We start from the raw sequence: 20602 nt of genomic DNA on the forward strand, positions 1-20602 counted from the left end.
TGATGCGGCTTTCACATAGCGTGCGGTTTGGACCGCGCTCTGCGCTGTGTACCGCAGACTTGCGCAGAGCAGTGTGCACACGCGTGCAGAGTAGGGCGCATGCATGCACAGCATGCACACATGTGGTGCTGGTTGCTACGCGACCGAAACAGACGTTAGGAAGTAGTTTTCCGTTCTGGTGCACTTTTTCTCAGGCGGACAATACAGCAGCACTAATGCTTCTAAATAAATTATGTTACATGAATGAAGGCTGTATTTGGGGGGATATAATTTCAAATCTTTGTCTTTTTTGCCCCAGGTTGAATGTGCCCCTCTGACAAAACCCCTGGCCCCAGCCAGGCCCCTTCAGTAAAGGTTAGGTCTGTCCCCATCCCAAATGGCATTACATACTCATTCTCTGGTGCAAAAATCCTGGACATACACAAACACATCCCCGCCATCATCGACCGTCACCCGTCTGCCCACACAGTCGTCGTACACTGAGGTGTGAACGACCTCAGGTGCAGACAATCAACCAAACTACACGCTGATTACGAGCTGCTGGCTGAGACCATCGAAAGCCTGGGAAAAATGTGCATTTTTTCTGGTTTGATCCCCGCCCTTAGATGAGGCTCAGAGATGTTCAGCCGCCTCTACAGCGCCAACCAGTGGCTGTCCAATTTCTGTGCAGCATGTGGCTATGGATTCATTAACAACTTTGACTCATTCTGGAAAAAAACTTATCTATGCAGGTATGACAATCTCCATCTCAACAATAAGGGAATCACTGTTCTAGCCTCTCACTTTTCCAGCCATTTCTCCAGTCTTGCCGACTGACGCCATAACACCACTTCTAACGCCACTTTGCAACCCACATTCATCCCAGTCATCGCAAATAATAGACCACTACACAACCACTGTTTTTTTTTTTTTTATGTTAAACCTCCCTGCTCTTCCCACCAAAACCTCATTTATGTTAATACTAACAAGACTGATTGTCTCTTTAACTGAAACTTGGCTGGGCGCTGATGCACCAGCTGTTCTCACTGAGGCTTCCCCACCAAATTTTAATTTTTTTATTTTCTAACAGGAGTGGTAAAAGAGGTGGTGGGACTGCAACAATTGTCTCTAACTCTATATTAACGAAGGAAATTCCATTAAAAAAATTCTACCACATTTGAATATCATACCTTTGTTTTTAGCAGTCCCCCTATTCTATGTATGACAATTTATAGACAACCCAAACATCCTACCTCTTTTTTCAGTGAATTCTCCGAACTTTTATCAGTTATACATTCCTCATATAACAGAGTCATATTAACTGGCAATTTTAACTTGCACATAGATAATATTTCAGATCCCACTACTATTGAATTTTTGAATCTATTAAACTGTATGGATTTTACGCAACATGTCACACAGCCCACTCACAACAGAGGACACACCCTGGATTTGGTCATAACCTATGGCCTGTCCACTGGTGTGTCCTCTGTTGTCGACCTGGCTGTGTCAGATCACTATTGTGTATTTTTTAAGGTTGCCAGTTTTATTCAACAGGAGGCCCCAGTGAGAACAGTGAGGAAACGCCATCTTACTTCTGGAGTGGCTGCAAATTTTATTGAGATTTTATATAATACCCCCGCTGAAATTTTACCTGCACCCTGTGATTTTATTGTTGATCATTTTACCACTAAACTGAGGTTAGCCCTCGACTCAGTGGCTCCACTTTTAACAAAAACAATAAAAACTGAATCTACATCCCCCTGGAGAAATTCTGAAATTAAGAATCTGAAAAGAAGGAAGGAAGTGAAAGAAAGCCAAACTGACAGTTCACTATGAAATATTCCGTGAAAAACTCAAAATCTATAATAACGCAGTTAAACAGGCAAGAATTTCTCATTTTTCAAACTCATCTCAGTTAAAAAGAATGATCATAAATTCCTCTTCTCCACAATTGATCTTTTAATAAACATTGATTTTAAAAAGTCCTCCATGGTACCAACAGATGCTCTGTGAGGACTTTGCAGACCATTTCAGAAGTAAGATTGATGTCATTGGATCTACTTTTTTTTTTTTTTTTTTTTTTTACAACAGTGTTGCTTTTAACAGTCCTGAACCATTGCTTTTACCCGAGGAAACACTGGAGCATTTCGTCCTGGTTGATGCAGAGATGCTTGGTTGACTTTTCTCCCAAGTTAACTCAACAACCTGCCTTTTAGATCCAATTCCCACATAAATTTAAAAAGACATTTTATGGATTATTTGAGTTTGAACTTTTAAATATTGTAAAAGGGAAGTAGTGAAGCCCCTTCTGAAGAAGAGCAATTTGGAACCTGACATTGTTAATAACTACCAACCTGTATCCAACTTACCCTTTTTAAGTAAAATTTTAGAAAAACTGTTTTTTATCCAATTAAATGATTTTGATTCTCTGATTTGAATGGTAGCCTATTAATTGATTTCATTTAGGTGCAATCCTGCGGGGGAGAAGCACACTTGGCAGCAGCTTAAGATTAAATATAAAACATTGTTCAAACAGGTAAGACCTCGGCATAAACATCAATGCACGGTCTTATAACCGTCTCCTGACGAATATTTAATTCTCTGCGCAGTAACACTGCACCTTCATCCACGGGATCGTGATAACTACTAATGGATGAAGTTACCTCCCTCTGTGAAACAGGCTAGAGTTACCCCTCTTTCTCTGGTTTGAGTTACCTCCCTTTGTGAAACGGAAAACTCAGTTTTCCTCATTTCAGGGTTAACAGACTCAGTTTTCACTAAACCTGCTTTGGGAAACGGAGCCCAGAGCAGCAGAAACTCAGTAAACCGCAAAACAGTCCAAACTCAGAGAGCTCAGCTTCTGGACACACACACACACACACACACAGAGAGAGAGAGAGAGAGAGAAAGAGAGAGAGAGAGAGAGAGAGAGAGAGAGAGAGAGAGAGAGAGAGTTATTGACAGCTGATCAATGATCATCAGTTCAGTTAAAGCGGCTGGACGGCCTGTTTGTTCTCTGGTCAGTAAACACACAGGCTGATTCAGATGGATGCTTTTCTTTAATAAAATCTCTCACTCACACACACACACACACACACACACACACACACACACACACACACACACACACACACACACACACACACACACCAGTGCAGAGGAAATATGGACATTTGAACTGTACAAAAAAAAACAGTTGACAGTTGACTGTTGTGTCAGAGTGAAAGTCACAAAAATTAAAAAAAAAAAAAAAAAAAAAAAAAAAAAAAAACTAATTACAAACAATTTTAAAATACAATTTCAGTCACATGTTCTGCGTCCAATCGTCCAATCAGGAGACGGCTCCCTGCCCGTCAGGCCGAGGTCAGCTGTGATTGGCCAGTTGGTTCTACAGCGCGCGGACAAATTCTTTGACCTGAGGAGGAAACAAAGTGAGAACAGGAAAATGAATCAATAAATACATAAATAAATGAACTGAAATCAGATGATTAAAGAAAAGAGGAAGTGGAGGAAGCGGCACGTGCCTTGTCGATGACAGCTTCCTGTCTGATGCGGTCGCTCTTGAAGTCGTCGTTAACGTCCAGCACAAGAACAGGAAGCTCATTCAGGTAGTCGAAATCTAGCCTACACACACACACACACACACACACACACACACACACACACACACACACAGTGTTAACCCTTTGAACCCTGAAACATGGCAGGTTATGTTACAGGAAACACGCTGTGGTTTTGAATTTTCACGGCCTTCCTTCATATTTTTGAAACAAATCAAATCTAATCTGCTCAGATTTTACGGGATTAAAGTAAAAAATGCGACCAAACAGCGGGCTGTAACCATGGTAACCAGGAGAGCAGACAGGCCCTCTGAACGCAGCAACAAGTGAAGCTCACGCTCAGCTCGCCCGTGTGGCCGACATGTGAACTGCATCTGTTCAGAGGAGCCCACCAGCCAATCAGAATCTACGGCCACGCGCTCGCCTTCCGTTAGCCAAGACGGGTTAGCACTGGTTTACACTACTCACAAAAAGTTAGGGATATTCAGCTTTTGGGTGAAATTTCAGGATGAACCTAAAATGCATTATAACCTTTACAGGTGAACTTAATGTGACCTTCTGTAAACTTTTGAATGCACATGTCCAACTGTTCAATGTTTCAGTACTTTTTGCACAAGTTGCTGTTCTCTAACAAGGAGTTTAACGGCAAAATTCACAACAGGTGTTTGATCCATGAATCGACCAATAAATTTCCTGGTTCAATTAGAATTGGTATTTAAACAGTCCTCCTCATCATGCTGTTCACATCTTGACATCATGAGACCAAGACGACACCTAACAATTGATCAGCAGCACCTCGCCATTGCGAGGCTTCAAACAGGATGTTCTCAGACGGAAGTGGCCACTGAGCTTAGAGTGTCACAGAGTGTCATCAGCAGGTTGCAACAGAGATACAGAGAGACTGGAAGAGTCACAGAAAGGCATAGAAGTGGACGTCCTTTGGCCACATCCCACACTGATGACCGCTTCATTGTGAACAGTGCCCTGTGGAACCGGATGATGAATGCCACTCAACTCCAGGCACGTTTAAGGGAGGTGAGAGGCACCCAAGTGTCACGTCAGACCATTCGAAACCGTTTACATCAGCATGGTCTGCGTGCTAGACGACCTGCAAGGGTACCTGACCACACCACCAGGCACAGGTGTCATCGTCTTGCATGGGCCAGGGAGCATTTACGCTGGATGAGGGACCAGTGGGCCTCAGTGCTGTTCTCTGATGAAAGGTGATTCATGTTGAGCAGAAATGATGGCCGCCAACGATGTTGGAGACGTCAAGGAGAGCCCTATGCATCAGCCACTGTTGTCACCAGACGAGCCTTTGGTGGTGGTGGTGTTACTGTGTGGGCAGGTGTGTCTAGTCAGTACAGAACTGCCCTACACTTTGTGAATGGTACAGTGACAAGCCCATACTACCTGAATAACATCATTAATCCAGTCATTGTGCCCCTGCATGAACAACACAGGCCTAATTTCATTTTCATGGACGACAATGCTCCAGCTCATCGAGGTCGCATCATTAGGGAACGGCTGCTGGAGACTGGGGTACCTCAAATGGAGTGGCCTGCACTTTCTCCAGACCTGAATCCCATAGAAAACCTATGGGATCAGCTGAGTCGCCGTGTAGAGGCTCGGAGCTCTGTACCCCAGAACCTCAATGTCCTGAGGGCCGCCCTTCAAGAAGAGTGGGATGCCATGCCTCAGCAGACAATAAGTCGACTTGTGAACAGCATGAGACGTCGCTGTCAAGCTGTAATTGATGCTCAAGGGCACATGACAAGTTATTGACACTGACATTTTTTGTTGTGGTATATCCACCACTGTTGTTGGCTTTTGTTTCAAGAAATTGTTTGAGATGAGGAAATCACCAGTGTATGCTTCTACTTAAATGCCCTACTTTCATGATATAATATCACTGTAGCGTGAACTTTTTACATTTTCCATAAATTTCACCCGAAAGCCAAATATCCCTAACTTTTTGTGAGTAGTGTATAAGCACAGGGCTGTGGTCGCCTACTGACCTGGAGTCATAAATCATCTCTTTCATCTTACTGACATTTAACAACAGGTTGTGCTCCTCACACCATTTAAAACATCAGCTAATTCTGATCTGTAGCTTGATATGTCTGAGTCCTAGGTTAATAAACTTAACAAGGCTGTGTCATCAGAATATTTTATGATGTAGTTACATGAATGCTGGCTTCGACAGTTATTTGTGTATACTGTAAATAAAAAAGAAGAACTTACAGAACTTGTACTTATTTCCAAACTGTTATAGAGGACCCTCACCCTTTGCTGTCTCTTAGTGAGAAATGCATAGTACCATCTAATTGAGTAAGGGAAGAATTGTGTTAAATGTGGAGGTAAAATCCATGAACAGGAGCCTCACATATGCTATGTTATTTTCCAGGTATTTTAAAATAAGATGGGTTGTTGTGTTAAGAGTATCATTCGTTCCTCTATCGTTCCTAAATGCAAACTGGTAGGGGTCCAAGGAGATGCTGCACCTCGTCCCTTACTTTCTTTACCATTGTGCATTCAAATGACTTCATAACTGTCAAAGTAAGTGCTACTGGTCTAAAGTCACTATTATCCTGTGGGCAGGGTTTCTTGGGAATTGGAATGATTATCACCGATGTCCACAATCTGGGTATTTCTCCTGTGTCGGCTGAGAGCTGATACAGGGGGTTTACCCTGCTAACATTACTCTGCTAACATTTCTCTGCTAAGGTTACCCTGCTAACATTACTCTGCTAACGCTACCCTGCTAACGCTACTCTGCTAAGATTACCCTGCTAACGTTACTCTGCTAACGTTACCCTGCTAACGTTACTCTGCTAAGGTTACCCTGCTAACGCTACCCTGCTAACGCTACTCTGCTAAGATTACCCTGCTAACGTTACTCTGCTAACGTTACCCTGCTAACGTTACTCTGCTAAGGTTACCCTGCTAACGCTACCCTGCTAACGTTACTCTGCTAAGATTACCCTGCTAACGTTACTCTGCTAACGTTACCCTGCTAATGGTATTCTGCTAAGGTTACCCTGCTAACATTACTCTGCTAAGGTTACCCTGCTAACATTACTCTGCTAACATTACTCTGCTAAGGTTACCCTGCTAACGTTACTCTGCTAAGGTTACCCTGCTAACGTTACTCTGCTAACGTTACTCTGCTAAGGTTACCCTGCTAACGTTACTCTGCTAACGTTACTCTGCTAAGGTTACCCTGCTAACGTTGCTCTGCTAAGGTTACCCTGCTAATGTTACCCTGCTAATCTTACCCTACTAATGTTACCTTGCTAACGTTACCCTGCTAATCTTACCCTACTAATGTTACTCCTCTAATGTTACCCAGCTAATGTTACTGTGCTAACGTTACCCTGCTAATGTTACTCTGCAGCTTCAGCACAGCTAGCAGCTTTCAGTGCCACACTTTAATAAATGAGTCTCCATGTTCACTGAGATTTCACTGTTCAGTTGCTGCTTTCCTGTCAGATCATGTGATGCTAATGGTAACTATCAGGTGATCAAATCTGTTGTTTTATTTTGAAATCTGAGCCGATGTCCCTCTGGATTTTCTCTCTCCATCGTTTCTTCAGTTGTTCCTCAGTCAGGAAGTGGTGGAACCACAGCAGGTTGTCAGGTTCTCTGTGGTTCTGCAGCTGGAACACAGCAGCACCACATGAGGACAGTGGCGAGGAACATGGCCGCCGTGTGAACATGGTCTGTTGGCAGCAGCCTCTCAGGTGAGCGTCAGCATCAGCTGATCAGCTGTGTCGTTGTTAATAAAGTTATTGAATAGCAACCTGCCAGGTGAGACTCCAGATCAGGAGCCGCCAGCTGGTCCCCACATGTTCCTGTCAGCTGATGCTAGCTCCACCCACGCCGTGACATCACTGAACAGTTACAGGCTGTTGCCATGGTAACAGGAACCACCCGAAAAGGGCCCATGCCAGTTCTACTCAATTTGTATTATTAGCCTTTATGTATTATTTCTCTCTTCCTAGAATGTCAGATTTATTGTAATTATTTAGGATTATTTACGTTTTTTTGACAGGTATCGTTTATTTTAGAAAAAGCCTGGAAGAATGTGACAGAGGAGCAGAGTGGGTTTTTCAAACTGGCCTGAACTCAGAGCTGCATCACACATTACTCACCATCAGGCTCCTCAGGTGGCGCAGCATATCCTCCTTCGCCTTGTTGAACATGCGGCCGTTGGAGGCTTGCAGGTGGGTCTGAATCGTGTCCCTCATCCTTCGCAGGGAGCCTATCCCGCTGTGTCGCGCTGCATCTGCAACATCAACACGTCCTCACCTTCACTGACTGCACCTGCAGCTCTGCAGCAGCAGCTCCTGCTCACACGAGTGTTTCTTACCGTCGTAGCACGGCTGCATGGACGCCCTGATGGACTCCTCCAGAGAGTTGTAGATTTCTTTCTTACGCTCTCTGATGCCATCATTCAGTTCCATCTTCAGTTTTTCTTCCTTCCAGAGAGATGAAACAAAGCAGAGATGAATCCTGCAGTCAGCAGCAAACTGACTCCCGACAAGTTCGATTACCGACGAGAAACGCTCTCCAACGCTCCACAGGTGGAATGAGGCGTTTCTGCAGAGGGAAGGCTCCCTGCTGGTTGTGTTTTGTCAGCTTGTGTCTGTTGTTAACCTGCAGGCTTGAAAAGCCACAGACCTGAACTGCAACTTGGATCTCAGTGTAACTCATGTTGGTGTGTTTGAGCTCATGGCTAAACTCAATTTTTTTTATGTGTCTGTGTGTTAACAACATTTTCCTGTCTAATGTCAGTCTCAGCTGAACTGATGTAAGTGTCAGAAAGAAGGAGAGCCACTGAAGCTACCTGCGCTCACCAGGGGGCGCTCTGCGAACATGCTGAGGAAAACACCAGAGAACCTGAGATGTTTACAGAGCAAATAAAAAACCTGTCTTAAAAAGTAGTGATGGGACAAAAGATTCACTTACATATGACAAATCTTTTTTTTAAATGATTTTTTCAATGATTTTTTTTTTTTAATTTCTAGTTGATTTAAACTAAACATTTTGGTGTCAGCCAAGACAACCTCAGGATGCCAATACTTTTGGCAATATAGTTTATATTCAAGTATGACAAATGTGTACGTTTTATTTTGACAAACGTACCTCTGACTTTAGAAATCTCAGGTGCAGCGAGACGTCCTGGTACCTGTCCGCCAGGCGCTCTGTGTGCAGAGTGAACTTACTGATGGCTCCTTTGAAGGCTCCAAGGCTCCTGACGTTCCTGAAACATCAAAACCAGCTGTGGTCCAGGGACAGTGCACAGCTCATGGAGTCACCGGCACATCGAACATGCTGGAACAACCATTTTTATGTGCATATGGAGTTCCTTACGGGAAAATCTCCTTGAACTTTCTGTCAATACAGTTTCTCATGTGTGAAGCTAAGATCTCATTGATGTTTATGGTCTGCCTTTTCTGATTTGCTGGTTTGAAGATGCCACCGTTCCCAACTAAAGACTTCAGCTTCTTGTGAAATCCTTTGTCCCTTTTCCCTTTCTGAAACAGACAAGACAAAGCACTAATTTGGTAGAAGGAGAATTAACATTTTCATGTGAAAATTTTGTTCTGTAGACAGAATTATTACTGCAATACTTACAGGATCTAAGATGGCCTTTTTCATGTCTTTTTCATAGGATTGTTGAGATTTCTGAACTCCCTGACTCAGACAGGTCTCTAAACCCTCATAAGCTTCTTCCATGGATCGACGCATTTTCAGAACTTGTGCGGTTCTTGTTTGTTCCAGTTCTGTGCACACCTCTCCTTTGTGTTGAGCCTGAAATTGAACCCAGTACATTAAAAAAATACGTCTTTACTGTCCACCCAGAGGTATTAAAGCACAAGCAGAAAAAGGAGGGGACCAGACGCTGAAAATTCAGCACTTTTCCAACTTTTTTCTATTTCAAACTTTGAGTTAAAAACTTCATTCAACTTTGAAAATGTCCAGCTTCCTTGATACCTTTTTGGTGCTTTTCAGCATTTTGATTCAAACCTGAAACGGGTCAGAGGAGGTTGGACTGTGTGACCTCTGAGCAGCTTCTGTCTTTTATAGTTTTTGGATTTGAGTTTCAGCTTTATGCACTTTTTAGACGTTTCAGATTTCATAATGGGTGTGTATTGTGCTTACATCACATCCACTGATGCTCCTCAGCTGTTCTGCTCCTTTCCAAAAATTATTTGGTAACACTTTACAATAAGAGTGCAACAATTAACGTTAGTTAATGCCGTAATAAGCATTAAGTGACAGTTAACTAACTGTTAACTAATGTGTCTAAGAATCATTTACTAATGCTGTCATTGCTAAGGTCTTAATTTATGTTATTTAAGGGTTACTGTAGATATTATTAACATTAGTAAATGTCATAATAATCATTAACTAACAGTTAATTAACCATTACGGCATTAACTAACGTTAACTAATTTTAATTGTTGTACTTTTATTGTAAAGTGTTACCAATTATTTCTTCAGATCCTTCTCTTCCCCTGCTTTCACTCATCACACACAGTTTATACGTCAAAACGTGGATAAATGTGTGCTCTTTGACACAATGTGGCTACTGAACAAACAGGACCAGGCTGTTTTTCTGGGCTTGCCTCAACGTGCAGAGAGTGCCGATATCAGCTACTGCCAACTACTACTTGCAACAGTTTTTTGGTTGTTTGAGGTTTTGTACTTTTCAGCTGCACTGACTTCAGCTTTTTCTCACACTCACCGAACGTGTTTAAACTGTCACTGTTCCCAAAGTTTTCAACATACATACAAATAAAAATATTAAAATGTTCATCTGTCTCCTCTAACCACTGATGTAGTGATAGCACGTGCAGTTTGTCGTCCCATGCAGAAGTGATCCCAGTGAGATGAACCACAGAGCGACACAGGAAGTCAGCAGGATGTCTCTGGCTTCCTGTGGAGCTCAACAAACCGCAGAACCACACCTTGTTCCAACCGCTCACCATCTCACTGTGCAGTCATTCATATCTGTAGGACTCAACAACACTTCTATTTCAAGCTCAGTTTCTTATTTCAGTTTCATTGTTGGAATATTTTGTAGGATTAATGCACATAATGCATATCCTTTTTGCAACTAGGAATAAAGAAGAAGGATTCTGAAGATTCAAGAAGTATTTCTGATTCTGATTCTTTTCAAAGTCACTAAGTGAGCCTTTTGCACACCTGTAGGTCAGCAGGTGCGCAATATTCAGAACAAAAAACGCTTTTTGTAACTCTTGTGCAAATTCCCTCTGTGCAATAATCCATATTCAATACCATATTTGCACTTGTACATTTTTTCCTTTCTTTTTATTCTATATATATTTATTAGGGCTGGGCAACAATTAAAATCTTTAATCGCAATTAATTGCATAATTTGCCTGATTAATCACAATTAATCGCATTGTATTCGCAAAATCCAATAAGTATTGTAAAGAGCACTTTTATTTCAATATTCTGCTGCCATATAAACGAAAGTGCCATAACATTTGTTGTGCAAACACTTTTAACATCACCACTTATCAGTAACACATATTTAGTGTAAATCTCAACTTAAAAAATGTCATAATAATAATAATAATAATAAATAAAATAAATAATAATAGTAATAATAATAAATTAAAGCTTATTGCCACTGCCAGGACATTCTCTTTATGAAAAAAAAAAATCTACCAACAAAATCCTGAGCCACAATCAGGACAAACAGGCAATTTCTGAGGTAACAGCAGAAACTTTTAACAGGGAGCAGCATTACCAGTCTATGTTCAATACCAAAGTGTGAAGCACAAAAAAGTTCACTACTGAAACTTCCTTTACAGGGGACTAGAATGTAAAGCGCATGTTTTACTGGACTTCTGTTTTTTTTCTATTCCTCTGCACTAAGCCAGTTGCTAAGGCACACACGATTATTTACATTTTCATAAGATAAAGAAGCTCTCTTTTTATTTTGCACAATGTGACCAGCAAGAGAAAACAACCTTTCACAAGCGATTGTTGCGCAATCAATAATCAACCATGTTGTCTGTGTCGCTGTCCGTTGTGCTGCTGCAACCGCGTATAAACAAAAGTCTGTTTATAATGAAAGTACAACAGTCTGTGTGCGCGGGGATCCGGCAGACCTGGTGCTGGCCGGCACCGCGTCAGTACAGCCAGCACCGGCCGCGGCACCGCGCGGTGTGGGGCAACCCGGCCAGGTCTATTCTGCTGGATCTGCCAGGTGCCGCTCCGGCTGTCAGTTGGACCTTTCTGAAGGAGGAGGAAGTTACCTCCCAAACTGTCACGGTAAATAAACATCCCATGTCTGATTAAAAGGACCAAAAACGTCTTTTAGTTAAAAGGAAGACATGATGAATGTATTTGAACTACACTGATTTATAATGTCGTCGGGCCATGCCTGTGTCTGTTTCAACGTGATGACGCGCACACCAGGGGCAAACGTGCTTGGGCGCGTTTGGGCTTTAGACTGAGAGCAACAGACTTTTACAAAATAAAAGCATGTGAGCAACATGCGTTAATGCGCGATAAAGTAAATATCGGCGTCAATAGTCTAATGAATTAATGTGATAATAACGCGTTAACTTGCCCAGCCCTAGTATAAAGCCAACTTGCTTTAGCCTCAGCAGAACCCCTGAGAAATCTACCTCCCTCTCTCCATCGCGGGTTTAGGATTTAGGATTTAGGATAGCGCATCCTGCCCTTAAAGGCAATGGCACCTGGCACACTGATTGGTTTAACTGGCGTAACGCCCAAAACACGCCTATGCATAATATAGCGGGTAGCGCAGGTGTTTTGCGGATAGCGGGAGGTGCACAAGATAGCAACTTTTACGGGGGAACGCCTCTTCCGAAATCCTAAATCCGCAAATAGCGGGTTTAGGGAGTCTGGCGCAAGATAGGGCCCCATATCTCCAGAGAGACACCTTGGATTTATTTCAAATTTTCAATGGATATTCTACTGTTGTATGTGCAGTAAACAACCAAATATTGTGAATGTGTTATGAAAAATGTAGATTTTAGAGAACTTTGAATATATCGAAAATCCATGTAATTTACAAGCTTTCAACTTTAGTATGCAACACCCAATAATTAAGTTTCATTACAGTGAAAAATGAAGATGAATTAATTTAGATGGTAAAGTGAGCTGACTTCAATATTATAGCATGTTTGAGCATGTTAGGAGTGGAAATAAATAATTAAAACATGCTAAACCTAACTTTGTCACATATCTTGGTTCTGAGAGAGTGGTCCCAATAAGGCACAGCCTGAAAAAAATTCAAAGTTTGGTCCTGAGTAGCTCCAAAAGCTTGTATTGCAGACAGAAAGCAACAACAAAAATCTTCAGTAAATTCAGTAAATATGCAATTTTTCATTACTCTAGGATGAAAATTAATAGCGTTACAGCACACTGAAGGTGTGCCGAAACGCAAGTCGTCAACTGACCAAACTCATATGACAGTACCTCACTTTAAAATCCATCAAAAATTCAATTTTGGTCAAAAATAGCTGAAATTAGGAATTTGTTCATTTCAGATATAGCTTTATCAGATGTGAGATTTTCTTAGAAATTCCTGAGGTCATGGTGACAAATGTATGAAAGTGCTGATGATCTGACATGGAATGACCCAATTATTAGATCATCCACTTTCACATTGTAACTTTGACAAACATTCAAAATTCATTGTTGAATTTGTCCTTAAAAAAGTGCACAGGCATCTATCAAAATGAAACCGCTCTGTCTTATATCCCCTCAGCTGTGTAAACACTGTGTCCTGAATGATGTTACCCCTGTTCCATCCCTGTGTCATCAGACTTGGTGCAGATGAAGACGATGCGTTGACACTCTCCACCGTTTCCCATGAGGCTGGCGGTGTTTTTCAGGATGTCCCAGGCCTCGGTCTCCGCCATGACGCGATTCATCTCGGCCATAATCCACACAGTGGAACAGCTGCCGACAAGCTGCAGGAACACAGTCAGAACCAAACAGCCTGCGAGCGTCTCTGGGTGCAGTAACTACATGGTGCACCCAGAGAACACATGACAGTTCAGTAAGACATGTTAGGTGTGAATACATTACCTCTTTCCACATTTTATTTCTGTGTTGGTTACGATCTCCAGTTCCAGGAAGATCCATAAGTGTGACGTGCTCAAGAAGATCGGGGACACCTGGTCTTCTTGGCACCTTGATGGTCACACACTTGACGAGAGGCCAGTACTGTCCTCCAGCCTCGTTGTCCTCGTCATGTCTTGTGAACCTTTTGAGTCGAGCAGATAGCTCTGCGGCCTGCGGTGCACAGACAGACCAACACACAGGCCTTGGCTTATGGTGTGTGAACACTGAGCCTCATTCAACCACATCTGCATGCATAGCCTTGAAAGATCATCTGTTACAGATTTGTAAATTAGTGACTGTAAAGATTAAATATGGAGTGAATATGAAGAGAAACCATCAGAACTCACTGTGTCACTTTTCAGTTCCTTCTTTGTAGATCTGAGAAATTCTGGGATTTCTCTGAAATGCCTGTCACTCGAGAGTTCTTCAAGGGTTTTCCTAATGTCTTTTCCATACAGTGCTAAGATCTTTCCATCATCATCATCACCACCAACATGACCACTGTGATCATTCTCCTCATGGTGATCACAATCATCATCAACGACATCATTATTGTCTTCCTCATCTGGATCCTCTGGATTATTATTCATTAATAAGAACCATAACTCATCGTCCCATTCCTAACAAACAAATAACAAAACCTCAGTATCACACAATGACAACCTTCATAAACCCAACAGCTGAAAGTTTTTATATTTCACATTGTTGTGTGTGTGTGTGTGTGTGTGTGTGTGTGTGTGTGTGTGTTACCTTTTTGGTAATGAACTCAATCTCTGCCTCATACTTGCAGCTGCTCATATTGGCCTCCACCTTCGTCACGACTGAGGTGCAGGCAGTCATGCTCCCAGTGGGCAACAGGTCCTTCTCTCCAATGATGGTATTGATCAGAGAGCTTTTTCCAGCCCCTGTTTTACCAAAGATTCCCACTGTCTCCTTTCTGCCTTTTTCCAAATCATTAATTTTATCCCTGTTGTGAAAGAAATTTAAAAGTAAATATGGAAGACAGCCAAATATGAAAAGCAGGTGAAGCATGCTTTAAAGCAGTGACTGTCAAACTGTAGGCGCAGTGGCAAATGGATGAGGCTGCTGTCAGCAAGAAAGACTGTCTGCTTATTGCTTATATCCTCTTTGTCACTTCACAGTCACTCAGTGAGGATTTGCTGTTATGTGTGTCACAAAAAGAGCCACTTGTTTCTGCTCTGTTGCACTTCATGTTTTGAGAAGCCATGCAGTGGAAAACAGGCTCATTGCAGCCACTGGTACGGGTGAGACAGGTGAGACAGTGGGTGAGACAGGTGAGACAGGTTATCACATACTGTGATAACACTGAGCTCTCACAAAATTACTTGCTCGTCTTTGTTGCCAAAAGTCTGTTTTCCTCAGCACAGATCGAACTTGTTTTTTGTTTTGTTTTTTTTGTGTGGAAAAAGCTGTAATTGCAGGTGTTTAAGCATCACAGTGCAAAATCCTAATAAAATATATTGGCTAGGGATGTCCCGATCACGTTTTTTTGCCCCCGAGTCCGAGTCCGAGTCATTTGATTTTGAGTATCTGCCGATACCGAGTCCCGATCCGATACTTCTATAAAACCAGGAAATGATATGTTATTAATGATTGCCAAGAAACAACCGCGGTTCCAGATAGGTCAATATGGAAATGAAATGCACTCTTTGAGACAAATGAAGAAGCTAGTATAACAATTTAAGTGTTTAACAAACTGCATTTTGATAAAAGGCAGTTAATTGGCAAACGCAGATATTGATTAACCGATTTATTTGGACATTAGATTAACATTTTATAATTTAATTATTTTTAATTATTTTCTCAAATGTCTCCACACACAAACATAAATGGCAAGATCTAAGATACTGACAAAATATGTACAAACACAAACAGTAGCAGGAAATAAAATAAAGTACAGAAATTAATACAAAAACCAAGCGGTTGGAAACTAGTATACAGCTGATAGCTTACTGCGCGGGGGGGCTGGGTGCTTGTGTGTGAAAAGCGAAGCGAACAGCAAGTGGAACGAAGGAGAGATGGGAAGGCAGCCAGCGCACGGCATAGCAGCATAAAAACGAACACAATAATTACACAAATCTGTCTCTGATTAACGTTAGGGGGTTTAGTCACTTGGGGGAGTCTGGAAAGTGGCTAAGTTGTCATTGTATCAGCAAGTGGAACGAGGGAGAGATGGGCGGCCAGCGCACGGCATATCGGCACAAAAACGAACACAACAAACGTTACATAAATAAGTTTCTGACTAACGTTAGGTTATAAAGTCACTTGGGGATATTTTGGAAAGTCGCTATGTTGTCATTGTATCACTGGTATTTGCGAGCGCTTGTGTTTTTCGCGCTAGGCGATTCATACATTCCACCTCCGCCTAGCCTACAGCGGAAATGTCGCGGCTGAAAGCCATCCTCTCAGCATGCACGCACAAACTATTCGCTGCAGTGATTGGTTAATTCCGTTGTCAGTATTTCATGACGTATGGCCCAGTGCCCGCCTAACTCCCTCCGGACAATCCAAGCTAGCATCAACAACAGATTCCTAAAGGAGCCGCAGATTGAATATGTCGATGTGCGTTTTTTCCCCTTTCCGCGTTCATTTGATCTAGGCGGTCGGTGAAAACGTCTAGGCGGTGCGCCTAAGAAATTATAAGGCAGGGAAAACCCTGACAATAAATATACATATGTATATATATTATTTATCCGATACCTGATCGGGACATAACGTCCGAGTCCCGATCGAGTCTTCAGGATCGGGACAACCCTAATATTGGCATTATTTATTGATCACATTCAAGTCACTGATGCTAAGCATCAAGTCAGACACTGTGCTGCTACAACAGCTGGAAACCAGACAGTTTGATCACACAACGTGAAAACGAAGAGGAATCTCATGTGAACTTACCTCAGAAAGGCCTTGAGCTCCGTGTTCACCTGCTCATCCAGTCTGTCACCGACCTCTCTCATGGTCTTTTTCACCTCAGTCAGCACTGAAAAGTCAAAGTGAAGGCCTGTTAACTGGGACTCATGCACTCTAATGTTAACTCTTAGCACATATATGCCCCACAGTTAACACTGAATTACATATTACAGGTCCCTGTCAGCCATTAGAGCATCATTTAAAGTGGTAAAATACCTGCACCTGTTCCCATCGCTGCGTCACAGGATTGTTCACTCGTTCTTGATTTCTTTTTGGCTAACTCAGTTTGATCAGGTTGATCAGATCGAGCAGACTTCCTCTTCCCTGGGAAGAAACAACAAAGGATAATGTGTTGAAGAACAGAGCACTCTGTGCCACCATCACTCTCTTTGCATTGGTCTGAAGGTCTAACACTCTGACGCTCAGTGGACTTTCTTCTCCAAACATCTCACCTTTATCCTTCTCTGGTGGAGTCCTGCAGTCCCTGCTGGACGGCCCAGCCTGAGGACGAAAATCCACACAACACAGACAAACCTTCATTAAGTGTGCTACCTTTCCTCACAAACACCTGAACCAGGACAGGTGAGATGGGTGAGGCAGGTAAGACAGTGGGTGAGACAGGTGGGACAGATGAGACAGGTGGGACGGGTGAGACAGGTGAGACAGTGGGTGAGGTGGGTGAGACAGTGGGTGAGACTGGTGAGACAGGTAAGACAGTGGGTGAGATGGGTGAGACAGGTACGACAGTGGGTGAGGCAGGTGAGACAGGTAAGACAGTGGGTGAGATGGGTGAGACAGGTACGACAGTGGGTGAGGCAGGTGAGACAGGTAAGACAGTGGGTGAGACGGGTGAGACAGGTAAGACAGTGGGTGAGACAGGTGGGACAGATGAGACACGTGGGACAGGTGAGACAGGTGAGACAGTGGGTGAGGTAGGGGAGACAGTGGGTGAGGCAGGTGAGACAGGTAAGACAGTGGGTGAGATGGGTGAGACAGGTACGACAGTGGGTGAGACAGGTGAGATGGGTGAGACAGGTAAGAGTGGGTGGGACAGGTGGGACAGGTAAGACAGTGAGTGAGACGGGTGAGACAGATGAGAAAAGTCGGACAGCTGAGACAGTTGGATAAGTGAGACGGATGAGACAGGTGAGACAGTGGGTGCAACAGGTGAGACAGGTAGGACAGTGGTTGAGACAGGTGTGACGGGTGAAACAGGTGGGATGAGTGTGACGAGTGAGACTGGTGGGACAGGTGTGGCATGTGAGACGGGTCGGAAAGGTGAGATGGGTGAGACAGGTGAGATGGGTGAAGCAGGTGAGACAGTGGGTGAGACGGCTGAGATGAGTGAGATGGGTGCGACAGTGGGTGAGACAGGTGGGATGGGTGGGACAGGTCGGAGAGGTGTGACGGATGAGACAGGTGAGACGGATGAGATGGGTGAGACAAGTGACACAGTGGGTGAGACAGGTGAGAGATGTGGGAAAGGTGAGACAGGTGCGATGGTGAGACAGGTGGGACAGATGAGACAGATGAAACGGGTGAGACAGGTGAGACAGGTGCAACAGGTGAGATGGGTGAGACAGGTGAGACAGGTGAAACAGTGGGTTAGATGGGTGAGAGTGGGTGAGACAGGGGAGGAAGGTGAGATAGTCAGTGAGACAGGTGAGGCAGGTGAGATAGTCAGGTGAGACAAGAGAGCCGGATGAGATGGGTGAGACAGGTGAGATGAGTGAGACAGGCTAGATGGGTGAGACAGGTGAGACAGTGGGTTAGACAAGTGAGACAACTGGGAAAGGTGAGACGGGTGCGACAGAGAGACAGGTGGGACAGGTGAGATGGATTAAACTGGTGAGATGGATGAAATGGATGAGAAGTGCAACAGGTGAGATGGGTGAGACAGTTGAGACAGTGGGTTAGACGGGTGAGACAGTGAGTGAGACAGGTGAGAAAAGTGGGAAAAGTGAGACGGGTACCACGGTGAGACAAGTGGGACAGGTAAGACAGTACGTGAGACAAGTGGGACAGGTGAGACAGGTGGGACAAGTGGAACGACTGAGACTGGTGGTACAGGTGTGACGTGTGAGACAGGTGAGACAGTGAGTGAGACGGCTGAGATGGGTGAGACAGGTGAGACGGGTGCGACAGTGGGTGAGACAGGTGGGATGGGTGGGACAGGTGGGATGGGTGAGACAGGTCGGAGAGGTGTGACGGATGAGACAGGTGAGATGGATGAAACAGGTGAGACGGATGAGATGGGTGAGTGTCAGTGAGACAGGTGAGACAGTGAGACAGGTGAGACAGTCAGTGAGGCATCCAGGTTTTAGACAGTGGGTGAGACGGGTGAGACAGTCAGTGAGACAGGTGAGACAGGTTTTAGTTATTTATCTCGATATTTATTGATGTATTTTAGTCTGTTTTGCCGTCTCAGTCTGTCCTTTATCATTTTCTTGATTGTTTGTTTTTATTTTCTGGGTTCACTCTCTCCTACACGTCCTCTCTTTTATTATTTTATTTTTTTATTATTTTATTATTTTACCTTACACTCTGAGCCACTCATGAACTTTTTATCTGGAACAGAACTGATTTGTTTGTCAGGGTCGAGGGCAGCAGCAGGTTTCCTGCATGTGGCTCCACATACATCGAGACTCAGGTGAACCTAAGAGAATTACCTCAGATTTGTTGAAGTGTAACTGAAGGAAATTATTATTCCTGCAGGTTATAGTCATTTTTTGTCAGATACAGTCGGTTTGAGTTCAGATGTTGTTGAAGTGCAATACCTTTGATTTGTCCTGGACAAAGTCAGACATTCTCCTGGTTTGAGTGGGGGGGTGCAAGAAGATAAATCTATGAAAACAGAAAGTGCTGCAACATTAATCAAAATGACATAATAACACAGGAACAGCAAGTGAAAATATTTAGCCAAGAATTATAACAAAAAAAATCCAGAAAATTTAGGGTGCACAATAAAGGTAGAGGAGGTGAAGAACGCTTCCCCCCTCCACCTAAACTACACAACAACCAGAGACATGCAGCTTCTTCCTGCAGCCGAACGGAAAGCAAAGCCTCCTCCTGTTTCTGGGAAAGGCTTTGGTATTTTTCCACTCGTTTGAACAGAGAGCTACAAGCTGTTTATGGTGAGGAACAACAGCAACAACAACAATAACACATACAACACTAGTGCCAACTCACAGTGATCTGAACGTTTAAACAAAATGTAAAAAAAGAAAAAAATGATCAACAATTGAACCGTCGGTGGTAAAAGTCTGAACAAACCCCACATGGTTCTGCTGGTTTCTGGTGAAATTTGATAAAAACCTTTGAGTCCAAATTAAGTGGAGCGGTGAACGCTGAACTGAACCAGGACTCAGACCGCCTGGGATTTTAGGCTGCTTTCTGATTTATCACTTCAAATCAATCGATTCGTATCTGACCAATCAACGAGAAGATACTGACAATAACACAAAATGTAGAATTACATCACGCAGAAGAGACACATGCAGCAAACACACAGCAGACAGGGTTTGGACATTTCCCTCCCAGAGGAAAATAAAAGTCCATATTCCATGTGGACCTTTAGCCTTTTTAATTTTACACAGCTGATTGTACTTAATTTATTATAATTCATCATCAATTACACAACTTTTAAAAATGGTATTTTGATTTAAAAATATGTTTGTTTGTTTTTTTCCTTTTTCCCTCCAAATGTTACCAGGGGCCGGAAGAGACGAGCACAGAGTCCAAATTTGGCCCCCGGGCCGTATGTGTGGCTCCTCGACTCCGAGACAAACATTTCTGTGCTGCCTGATGAGACAGACTGTGCTCTCTGACCCTCAGCCTGAGGCAGAGGCAGCAGCTCTGCTCCTCCACTGGACCCTGACCACAAGGTTGTGAGTGAAAACAGAACATCATGTACTCACCTTGTTCTTCTCTGCTGGAGTGAAGAGGAGCTGATCTCTGTTCGCGCCTTCTGCTCTGCTGCTACTTCCTGT

General features: G+C 43.3%; 2 protein-coding genes across 2 annotated transcripts in view; both read right to left on the bottom strand.

Annotated features, from left to right (window-relative positions):
- LOC115371234 (nuclear GTPase SLIP-GC-like) overlaps positions 1 to 9355 on the bottom strand; it is an 83607-nt gene extending 74252 nt beyond the window's left edge. Inside the window, exons 1-5 of the mRNA XM_030068463.1 lie at positions 9183 to 9355; positions 8919 to 9082; positions 8691 to 8808; positions 7915 to 8023; positions 7697 to 7830 (exon numbers count right to left, since the gene is read on the bottom strand). Of these exons, the coding sequence (XP_029924323.1) occupies positions 7697 to 7830; positions 7915 to 8023; positions 8691 to 8808; positions 8919 to 9082; positions 9183 to 9296 (639 nt within the window). The 5' untranslated portion in view covers positions 9297 to 9355. The remainder of the gene's footprint in view (positions 1 to 7696; positions 7831 to 7914; positions 8024 to 8690; positions 8809 to 8918; positions 9083 to 9182) is intronic.
- LOC115371029 (nuclear GTPase SLIP-GC-like) overlaps positions 1 to 20602 on the bottom strand; it is a 121557-nt gene extending 100955 nt beyond the window's left edge. The window contains exons 1-5 of the mRNA XM_030068144.1: positions 20531 to 20602; positions 19391 to 19457; positions 17066 to 17114; positions 16830 to 16937; positions 16599 to 16683 (exon numbers count right to left, since the gene is read on the bottom strand). Coding sequence (XP_029924004.1) covers positions 16599 to 16683; positions 16830 to 16937; positions 17066 to 17114; positions 19391 to 19420 — 272 coding nt within the window. The 5' untranslated portion in view covers positions 19421 to 19457; positions 20531 to 20602. The remainder of the gene's footprint in view (positions 1 to 16598; positions 16684 to 16829; positions 16938 to 17065; positions 17115 to 19390; positions 19458 to 20530) is intronic.

The sequence above is a fragment of the Myripristis murdjan genome, chromosome 14 (assembly GCF_902150065.1).
Source record: "Myripristis murdjan chromosome 14, fMyrMur1.1, whole genome shotgun sequence".
Classification (NCBI taxonomy): Eukaryota; Metazoa; Chordata; class Actinopteri; order Holocentriformes; family Holocentridae; genus Myripristis; species Myripristis murdjan.